The 11,884-nt window shown below is 35.2% G+C and overlaps 1 protein-coding gene across 2 annotated transcripts in view; it reads right to left on the reverse strand.

Annotated features, from left to right (window-relative positions):
- The window catches only part of Hs2st1 (heparan sulfate 2-O-sulfotransferase 1), a 170,886-nt gene extending 159,002 nt beyond the window's left edge, over positions 1–11,884 (reverse strand). Inside the window, exon 1 of one of the 2 annotated variants that reach the window (XM_048814972.1) lies at positions 11,626–11,884. In XM_048814972.1, the coding sequence (XP_048670929.1) occupies positions 11,626–11,749 (124 nt within the window). In that variant the 5' untranslated portion in view covers positions 11,750–11,884. The remainder of the gene's footprint in view (positions 1–11,625) is intronic. The other variant, XM_048814973.1, reaches the window with a different exon arrangement.

Here is an 11,884-nt window from a genome sequence, read left to right on the forward strand (position 1 = left end):
ATATATTATATATATATATATTATATATATCTTTTTTTTTTTTTTTAAGTTGTTGATTGACCTTTATTTATTTTTTAATATGGGGTGCTGAGAATCGAACCAAGTGCCTCACACATGCCAGGCAAGTGCACTACCACTGAGTCCATAGGCCCAGCCCCCTTATTCACTAATTTTTAAACTACTTTTCATCTCAGAGGAGATTCTTTTTGAAGGTAAGAATATTATTTTCTAGTAAAATGAATCAGATATTATTACTGTACATGCATATATGGTTACATGACTGATGTAACTTTATACCACATAAAACCAGATGAATGAGAAGTTATACTCAATTTATTCATGATGTGTCAAAATGCATTGTTGTATATAACTAATTAGAACAAAAACATGCTATTTTGTCCATTAATTGGTCATTTTCAAAAAGTCTTCCTTCAATAAATATTATAATGCCCCAAAATCATCATTTATCTTAAAATCTGAAAAGACTTTTCTCCAACTCTCTGCCTCATCTTTCATTTCTTCTATATGCACCGAGAGGAATAAAACATAAAAGGACTTAATTTCTAGTGCTTGAGTGACTGTTAATTCATGTAAGAACACAAAATCTTGCATACTTGGTTAGGCAGGGAAATGAAATTTTTCAAATTAAACTGGCAATTCAGCATGGGAGAATTGACAAAGATGTTGTCCTAAGACACTATTTAGAAGGAAAACCCAAGAAAAAAAGCCAACTAAAACTTAAAGATAAAAATCTACTTAGAAAATTCAGGGTCCCTTCATTCTAGAAGATAATATCACAAAGCTTAAGCTCCTCTAATTTCCCTCATTGAAACCTCTTCCAAAACTAAAATATAAGGCTGGGGATATGGCTCAAGCGGTAGCGCACTCGCCTGGCATGCGTGTGGCCCGGGTTCGATCCTCAGCACCACATACAAACAAAGATGTTGTGTCCGCAGAGAACTAAAAAATAAATATTAAAAATAAATTCTCTCTCTCTCTCTCTCTTTAAAAAAAAAACAAACTAAAATATAACCACATATTTGTTTGCTTCTGTTTTGTTTTAACCTTCAAAGAGAAGAAATTTAACAGTGAATAGCTTTTATTCTAGCCTACGTATAACAAAATACAAAGGGAATACACACCAGAAATGTATCAACAAACCAGTAATACTTCTAAATTATATTTATTAAGTCCAACACAAACATAATTTATAATTAAACATAAATATGTTGAGAATTAGTTTGTGGGATGGGGTTATGGTTCAGTAATAGAGTACCTGCCTAGCATGCATGAGGCATTGGGTTTGATCCTCAGCACCACATAAAAATAAAAAAATAAAGATATTAAAGAAAAAAAAAATTAGTTTGTACCTGCATAGTCACTTAACTTCAAATCCATAACCACCCCGAGCAACATTTTAAGATGTTTTCCAACAGACTTCCCTTTCTCAACTGACATCTTATGAGTCACTAAAGTCATTTTTGAGTGTTTTGCTGCACAAAATCACTTATTTCTAGCTTAGTCATAAATTTAGGAATAAGTAATGGAAAAATATAAGGCAAAACTAATGGATGACTCCTAAAATGTACCAGAATTTAAGAAGTGGACCTTATTGTCCCTCTACAACCAATTTAAGTTGCTACATAAGTACCCAATCAATGTGCAGTTTTTGAAACCACCAACAGAACCCAAGAGTGCCATGTAAAAAATATTGTCTCTGACTCTTTTTGTTCCAAGTACATCGCAATCTAACTTCACTTAGCTAGAATTATGTCATCCCAAGTTGAATATACAAGAACTATAATAATGCTGACCATAAGGTAAACCAGATACATTTTCTGTAAATACAACATAATAACTATAATTACCACCAGTGTCATCATCCCTTATGTTTCCTTTTCCCACTACTCAGTTTGGAATTGGGGTATTACAAAAGGAACACAGAAAAATCTCTGAAGAAGACTATCTACTCATGCATACACAGCAAGATTGTGATTAATCAACTCAATAATCACACTAACAGCAAAAGCAGACACCTCTTCTGGGGCCAGAGGTTTCACTGGCCAGTCTGAAAGAGCCTTTGAACCTAGCTGCATCTAAAGGGGTGCAATAAAGCATGACTTCTTAAAATCAGGGGCAGCAGGGATGGTAGAACCAAAGAATTAACTGTTATCTACTTGAAACTCTCATAAGGAAAGAGGGAGGTGGGGCTATCATGAGTAAGTCTTGCCTCTAACTTTCATTAACAATTTACAAGGGTCTATATCCAACATAGTATAAAGATTATGAAGAAATAAAGATGAAACACAAATCTTTCCCTGAATTTACAATATTAGTTTCAATCCAAATAATCCAATTGCACTCCTTTCTCCCCAAGTCAACCTAAAAATACACAAAGATCTAACCAGCTTTCACTAATGAAATAGAATAAGAGTGATTGGATTTACACTCCTATCTTAAATAAAACAGAATGGATAAAATATGTAGCAACAGTTTCTGGACACTGAATATTAAAACAGGAAATCAGCACAGAATGGTGACCCTTTAGATAAAGGAAATGAGGTAGGTCCTATGACTGCCTGAAGAGTTTCCAGACTATAGACTACAGTATAGGGAGAATTCAGTCAAGTTCAGAATTCCAATAGTCTCCCTGAATTAAAAGAGCTAGAATCAGGAGTTCAGGAAAGCCAAAACAGCTTAAGTATGCTGAGTACTGAAGAGAACAGACTTGCAAACAGAATTTTCAGCAGAATACCAATCAGTACATGCACATGAAGAAACTAACTGAGGCCTAAAAAGAATCATTCAAAAGGTACAGGTGGAAAAATCCTTGGGGTTCACTAAACTAGTGTTCCCATCACTCAGAGGGGGAAAACCTAGAAATATACAGGACACTGAAAAGAGTAGTCTGAAGGATACTACAAAGTACTGACCCTGTAATGGAGCAAAATCAGTCCTTTACCAAATCAAAAGAAAGCAACTCGGAAATGACACAGACAATACAACTGATAGACAAAGACATCAAAATAATAACAAATATTATTTCCATTTGCTCAGGAAAATAAGAACATGTTAAGGGCAAAAATGGAAGATACTTTTTAAAGATCCAAAATGAACTTCTAGAAATGGGGGGTGGGGGGAGTTGAAATTTTTTTTGAAATACACTAAATGGGATTTAAATCAGATTACAGGGGCTGGGGATACAGCTCAGTGATAAAGCGCTTGCCTAGCACATACAAGGCATTGGGTTTGATCCTCAGTGTTGCATAAAAATAAATACATAAATAAAATAAAGGTATTGTGTCCATCTACAACTAAAAAAAAATTAAAAAGCAGATCACACACTGCTGGAAAGAAAAGGAGTAGTGAACTGAAGACACAGCAACTATTTTAAAATAACACAAAGAAAAAAGACTGGGAAAAAGTGAAGAGTATCACTATACTGTGGAATGATTCCATGAGGCCTAATATGTATGTGATCTGATTTCCTGAAGAGGGAAACAAGCACAGAAGAACTATTTGAAGAAATAATGGTTCCAAATTTCCAAATGTTAAAAAAAAAAACTATGAACCCAGAGGTTTAAGAAGCCTAACAAACCCCAAGTACAAAAAACATAGTGGCAAAGGCCTTTTTCAAATTACTTAAAACCCAGTGAAAAAAAATCACAAGAATATATTACAGAAATAGTGGAACAAGATTAAGAACAATGGCAGTCTTCTCATTGAAAACAGGCCAAGCCAGAAGACAATGAAGCAAAAAGTGATGTTAAAGGAAAGCATCAACCTAGAAGTCTACAACCAGCAAAAATATCTTTATAACACTACGGCTTAAAAAAAGAATAAAGACTTTTTTAGAACACAAATCTGAAAAGAATTCATCACCAGTTTTTCAGTATGAATAATGTTAAAAGAAATCCTTAAAAGATGAGGGGAAAAGGTACCCAATGAAAATCTGCATCAACACAAAGGAATGAAGAAAACTGAATAAATATATACATGAGTAAATCAATAAAAACTGAAAAAACAATTTTTGACCGCCTTAAAAGACCACTGATTACTTAAAGCAAAAATAACAACATACTATAAGACTTATATATAGAAGTAAAGTATACAACAACAATAGCAAGAAACCAGGAAAGAGGAAATTAAATGTTGTCTAAGGTTCTTATACCTTACATTAAGTGGTGTAACATGAACCATAAACCCTAACGCAGCCACTTTAAGAACACATATACACAGCAAACAGCATCACATCAAGTGAGATAAAATCTAATAAAAACAAAAAAAACTCTGTTAATCCTAAAGGCAGAAAAAAGGAAAACAGAATAGATGAGATGAACAGAAAACAAACAGCAGCTCAAAAATTTAAACCCAATCACATCAATAATTACATTAAAAGCAAATGCTTTAAATATCCCATTTATAAAGGAAATTATGAAATTAGATACTAGACTCAACTACATGCTGCCTGTAAGAAATACTGTTCAAATATAAAAAGTCAAATAGTTAATATTAAAAGAATAGGGAAAGGTATATCACACTAACACTAATCAAAAGAAAAACTTAAATATCTAGATTAACATTAAAGTGCTGCCATAACAAAATACTAGACACTGGGTAATTTATAAAGAGAAACTTATTTCCTCACAGTACTAAGCCTGGGAAGTTCAAGATCAAGGCAGCAGTATCTGATGAGGGTCATGGCAGAAGGCAGAAGCCATCTCAAAATACCCTTGTACTGGGAATTAAGTTTCCAGAACATGAATTTGGTTTCAGAGCAAAGAATATTATCATGGATAAAGAAGGTCATCTCATATGAAAAAGGGGTCTAATTAATTATGTCAAAATAAATGAGGCAAAATGACAGAACTTAGAGGAGAAATAGACAAAGGTGAAATAGACAAACACAATTATTATGGAAGATTTCAAAATCATGCCATAACTGATAGAATAAGTAGGCAGAAAGAAAACCAAGGATACTGATAGAATACCACCAACCAACTTGAACTAATAGACCTTTACAGCACACTCCACCCAGTAATTATAGAACAAATGTTTTTCACATTCACTTGGAATGAACCAAGACAGTTTATATCCTTTAAAATCGATATTATAAAAAATATAAAATTAAAGAAAATAAATAAAATACTGCCCCCCACACACATCCACATATACATATTTCCTTCTTCTTTTAAAGGATAGTCTTGCTTTGTTGCCCAGGCTAGCCTTGAATTCCTGTACTTAAACTTCCAAGAGACTAGAGCTTGTACCACCACACCTGGCTTAAAATATTCTTTTAACCCATTAATCAAAATATTCTCCCTAAGCAACTTTTAAGAATAACACTGAGCTGCCCAGGATAGCACATGGCTATAATCCCAAGGACTTGGGAAACTGAGGCAGGAGAATTACAAGTTGGAGTCCAGCCTCAGCAACTTAGCAAGACCCTATCTAAAAACAAAAAATTAAAAGAACTGATGATGTAGCTCAGTAGTAAAGCACCTCTGGGTTCAATCCCCAGTACAAAAGGAAAAGAACAGGGGATGTACTCAATGGTAAGGCACCTTGGGGGTTCCATACCCAGAACAAAACAAACAAACAGAAAATAATAGAATACAATATACTGTTTTATTAACCATAGTCACCATGTGGTACAATAGTTCTCTTGAATTTAATCTTTAGATCAAAGTAAAATTTAGTGTCCCTTAACTAAACATCTCCCCAATTCCCACACCTTCCTATTCTGCTTCTCAGTTCAACATTTTTAGATTCCACATATAAGTGAATAACACTGCAACAAATATGAGAGTACAGAAAGCTCTTTGACATACTGATTTTTTTTCCTCTGGATATATAACCAATAGAACTGCTGGATCAAATGGTAATTCTATTTTATATTTTTTGAGGAACCACAATACAATGTTTTTCATAACGGCTATACTAATTTACCTTCCAACCAACAGTGTGCAGGATTTCCTCTTCTCCACACTATCTCCAACACAGGTTAGCTTACATCTTTTTGATAACAGGCATTCTGACAGGTGTGAGGTAATATCTCATTGTAGTTTTAATTTGTATCTTTCTGATTAGTGATGTTGAGCATTTTCATACACTTGTTAGATATTTGTATGTCTTCTTTTGACAAATGTATATTCAGAGATCATTTTCTCTTTTTTTAATCAGATTAATTTCTTACTTTGAACATTAACCCATTATCAGATACATGGTTTGTAGATATCTTGATGTTAGGTAGTTTATATTGAGTTATAAAAGAAGTCTAAATAAATTTCAGGATTTATTTCAAAGGAATCAAAAAGCTCAAGTATGCACTCCCCTTCTATAGTATACAGTTATAACTGTTAAGTGATTGCCAGTTTAAAATCCCATTTCCAGCTTCATCTCTGCAGGTAGATAGTAACTAGTCCTCATTAACAGAGGAAGAATAAAGGAGGACAAAGAAGTTTAGAAGAGGACACCTACTCAGCCCTCTCTTCCATCTATCCTAGCTAAAAACAGACAACTTCAAGACCAGAGGAGGTGGTAAAACCACAGATAATAGGTACCCAAGACCCTGAATCATCCACATAGATGAAAACCACTTGCTAAAATGGTAGCCTAATATTATGCTCATGTGCTAATGAGAATAACCCAGCAGAATGGAGAGGTATGATTATAAGAGAATGAGGGAACCAGGTGTGGTGGTGCATGCCTAGGGAGGCAGAGGCAGGAGAATTTCAAGTTCAAGGCCAGCCTAGGCAACTTGATGACACCCTGTCTCAAAATAAAAAATAAAAAGAGGTAGGGATGTAGCTCAAAGGTAGAGTGCCCAGACCCAATCCCCAATACCAAAAACAACAACAACAACAAAATCCACCATATCTTTATAGTTCATCTATAGTTAACAAGCAGAAAAAACACATAACTGCAGGTACCAGTAGGTTGGTGGATAATTGTAAATAGTCTAACATGAACCATGATTATGACATTTATCTATAAGTATATTCTTCTGAAGTAGCTCTGAAGAGCAATCTTTCAATATTCATTATTATTTCAATTTTACTAAAAACCTATTAGAAAGCTTAACAGTGGTGGATAAACATCCTGGAATTATACTAATTGAAATCAACTGCTTCAGGTGACCACTCAATAGCACTAGGTATCCTATTCAAGACTATAAGTGAGGCACTAATTAGCAATTCTAGAATAACTGCATTCCTATTAACTGAAGATTCTCTAACAGAAGCTACTGTGAAATTTCTTGTAAATATTATTTGCATGATTAAGCACTTGTAAAAAGTATGAAAATCCAAAGAGCAGTTTCAACTTTGGCCCTGCAATTAGTTCTTTAGTAGAGTTTTGAGATCATAATAACACAGTTCTCATCAGTGGAGATGACTACATAATCCATTTGGAATTACTTTCTTCAATTAAAAGGTTATATCCTGCCAGATATAGTAGTACACACTTGAAATCCCAGTTACTCAGGAGGCTGAAGGAGCACAAGCTCAAGGCCAGCCTGGGCAACTTGGCCAGAACCTGTCTTAAAATAAAAAAGGGCTAGGAATGCAGCTCAAAAGTAAAAGTAACCCCACCTAAGAATATAACTTGCTTAAATTAATTATTTGTGTAAATTTTAAAACTTCTGTACCGTCAAAATACACTATAATATAGAGACAAATGACAGAATTAAGAGAAAAACAGATGCAACACATACAGGGGTAGTAATTTTTTTAAATATTATTTTTTAGTTTTTTAGGTGGACACAATATTTATTTTATTTTTTATGTGGTGCTGAGGATCGAACCCAGTGCCTCATGCATGCCAGGCGAGCACTCTACCTCTGAGCCACAACCCCAGACCAGGAATAGTAATTTTAGCAATAAAAAAAAAAAAATTAAAACAACTAAAAATTAGTAAACTATTGGTAGAAAAACTGACAAATAAAAATTAGCTAGCAAGTAAAAAGGCAATGAACATAAGATGTTCAACCTAATTACAAAGTAATGACATGTAAGTTAAATTAACAACATACTTCACAGCCTCAAACTGACAAAAATTAAAAGCTGATAGCTTACAATGCATGTGGGTGTGTGCTGACAATAAAGATTACTGTACCTTTTGAAAAATAAAAATTTTAGAAAGTAACAATATGTATGTATGTATGGTACTGGAGGTGGGGAGGGTTGCAAATTTGAATATCCACTACTGATATAATAGCTTAATAATTTATGACACATTGATACATGTATACTTTGGAATACTATACAGCTATTAGAATATGTCAAATTTATACATACTACAATATGTCTATGTCTACAATATTAAATGAAAATAAGCAAAGTGCAGGGTAATAATGTATACCATGATCTCATATTTGTTCAAAAAAAGAGAGAAAGGAAAAGGAAACTAATAATAAATTTTTTAGAAAGTTCTATTTATGTGCCTAATTTCCTAAATGAATACATACACCTTAGTTTTAAATACACCTACTGATCCATTAGAGGTCTCACCCACAAGATATTATGGTCTGATAATGTCTTTAATCTAGGTACATTAAAGGCTTCATTAGATATCAGCTAATACAATCCTCTGGAATCTTCTAAATGAAAAGATAATAAACAATAAAAACTACTTTTAAGGGAAAAATGTTCAACAGTTTTTTTTTGATGCCAAAATAAAATACTTTTAATGTTGCAATTTCAAACATAGAAAACCACCGAAGATCGTCTTCTCTGATAGCAGAAGGTATTTCAGTCATTTCACTGGATAATATGATTATGCTAGTTATATAAACACAAAAAAGGGACAGACATTAAACCAATTTCTTTGTGTAAGAAATTGAATTTTCTCAGAATGATGCTCATTCTTAGCAACAAATGCATTGATATTACAACTTAAAAATTCTATTCAACTAAATCTTAGTATAATATAAAGTTTCAAGCAGCCTGACTTAAAGGAACACTTGATTTGGAACCGGACATACCTGAGTTCCAATCCTGCCACTTACTAGGGATATGGTCTTGGGCAAGTTACATAATCTCCTAGCCTATTCCTGGGGCTGCAAAAATAGTTTTCTGTGGTGTTCTTGGAAAATAAAGAGTATCACAGATGAAAAATGTCTAGTGATAAAGTCTATCACAATATGCCTTCTTCTTGCCTTTCTTTCCAAAGAGGTCAGATTACTAACTGGCAATGTGTTTTTCAGTACCACCTTTTAGAAGACTTGGAAAACAAAAAAGAAAAAAGCAGGCACAGTGGAGTACACTTGTAGTTAGTTACTCAGGAGGCTGAAGGTTGAGGCAGCAAGATCACTCAAGCCCAGGAAACTCTGGTCAGCCTGAGCAATATAAACCGCTTTTCCTTTAATTAAAAAAAAAAAAAAAAAAAAATCAAGACTACTAAGCTGATATAAAGTTATACATTCTATATGCCATGTGTTTGCATTTTCCTTTTTGAGGGGAGAGGGAGTACTGGGGATTGAACTCAGGTACATTTGACCACTGAGTCACATCCCCACACCTATTTTTTATTTTATTTAGAGACAGGGTCTCATTGAGTTGCTTCGCATCTCCCCATTGCTGAGGCTGGCTTTGAACTCACAATCCTCTGTCTCAGCATCCTGCATTTTCCTTTGTTTTGTATTTGAGACTCCTTTTCTTGGATTATTTTAGAGATTTATTTCAATGAACGCTTACTATTTTTGATATAATTATTTATTTTGATTCATGCTTACTTATTTCTGGTGAAATTTTCCTTAAAAAAATCGTTAAGCAAGCACATTATGTTCTACCTGTTGCATTCTACATCTCCAAATAACTTTCTTTTTAAAAGCATTCATGTTGGGTCTGTAGAAACCACTTTCAAATATTATGGGGGAAAAAAGTGTTAGGTAAGGCCTTAAGTCATTTTAACCCACTAAAATGTGTCTAAGAAATTAACACCGCAGAATTCTAAATAGCAATACAAAAAAATTTTAACTTTCAAGTACTTCTAAGAGGAGTCAATTTTTTTCCATGACTGGAGGACACTAAATGGATCCAAATGCAAAGAAAAGCATACTGTCCAGCTTCTAATATTTAAAGTGAAGATTTTTCATGACACAAGACACATATTAATAAAATCAACAGAATTAACTCATTGTATTATTAATTGATTTTATTTTATTAGGTAAATAAATTGAATAATTTCAAATTATACTATAGAATTGAGGATTTACGATATTTTAGCCTTTTTCATATTTAGTTGAACTTCAATCAAATTTATTTGATGATTTTTGATACAATGCTCTTTAAAAAAGTGTCTTCTAGTCTCTTGCAAAAAGTCTATCAAAATTGCAAACAGCTACTATATGGAAAATTACAATTATTTTCCAGTACATTTTTCCTAAAAAAAAAAAAAAAAATTAATCACCACCCACAACAGTTTCTGGCTGTTTTCCATATTTACTCCTTTGTTTAAATTACACTGCTGGAAGTAATTTTTTACTTGCTTTTCAAAACGTGTTTAAGTTGATGGTGAGGTGAAAGAGTATGCAAAAACCACTTCACATTATTTTCACACATGCAAATTACAACTTCTTGAGGTGATTTTAAGTGCCATATACATTTTCAAATCAAAATTCATCACTGTCATTCTTTAAAACTCCCTTTCCATCCTGAGCTCTTCCAAATGTCAAAGTTCTCTACTAATCGAGAGTACCTATAATCCGTTCTTTCTACTGGTCTTTCACAATTTTACACTCCAGCTTTTTGTATTTCAGAGCCCTTCGCCCATAAAAGCACCACTAACTGTTTAAGGTACTTAACTGTACAGTTAACTTTCCGCATTATCTTACTTTTCCTTTCATAAACTTCACTATAATTTCCTTTCAGCTTTCCTTCATCTTCTAAATTCACATCAATACTACCGCGAAGTAAAGCGTATATACAACCCTATCAGGAAGCCCAAATTAATCATTCAGCACAACTAATAATTTAAATACCCGGATGCCTCATTTAGGTACTCGGTGGAAGCTTTTTACTTGATTTCCTGTCCTACCAGGCCAGCCTGCCTCCAGCGTTAATTGTAAGATCCCTTGGTGCCCCTAGCACAAGTGCAATTCGCTATAGTGTATTTCTTTTTACTCCCCACCATTCCTGGTGTCTCCTTCCATTTCTGCGCATCTTAGTGAACCTCCCCCCACCCACGTTGTCCCCGAGATTCTGTACCTAGGTGTCCATTTCTCAAATTAGAATACTCCTCGCCTGATATTGGCGGGGCTTGGTTGTACTACTTCTAAGAGAACGCGCGAGCAGTTCTCTCTCCTCCAGAAGCACCCGCTCCCCACTGAGTTCGGTCCTCTCTAGCTCGCTCTCCTTGGAATGCCTACTTCGGGGCAACCCCTTAGCTCCAAGAAGCCCAATCTTGCAACCTCTGCCCCTTGACCTGGAGCCCAGCCGGCTACTCAAGCTAATTCACCTAGTTCTTGGAGCTTGTGCTCTCGATGCCCCCAGTCCCAGCTCTCCTTGAAACCTCTCAGCTCCGAAGCCAGACCCCAGATTAGATGAAAGCCCGCTGCTCCAGTTGCAGTGCCTCCCCGGCCGGCCCCTTCCACACCACTCAGCCCATAGCGGCTCGGCTCCTCACCTAGCTTCGACCGGGACTCCTCCAGTTTCTGAATCTGGTTCTCCAAGAAGAGCATCGCTACCGCGAAGGCCACCACCGCCAGCAGCTGCAACTTGGGCGGCATCATAATCCTGAGGAGCCCCATGAAACCCGCTGCTCGGGATCAAGACATACCGCGGGGGGCGGGGAGCGGGGCCCCGGAGGCGAGGGAGACGCCGGGAGGAGTCCACGGAGCCGGGAGAGAGGCGAGGAGAGCGCCACAGGGAGAACCACCGCAGCG

This window comes from Marmota marmota, unplaced genomic scaffold (assembly GCF_001458135.2).
Source record: "Marmota marmota marmota unplaced genomic scaffold, marMar, whole genome shotgun sequence".
In the NCBI taxonomy this organism is placed as follows: Eukaryota; Metazoa; Chordata; class Mammalia; order Rodentia; family Sciuridae; genus Marmota; species Marmota marmota.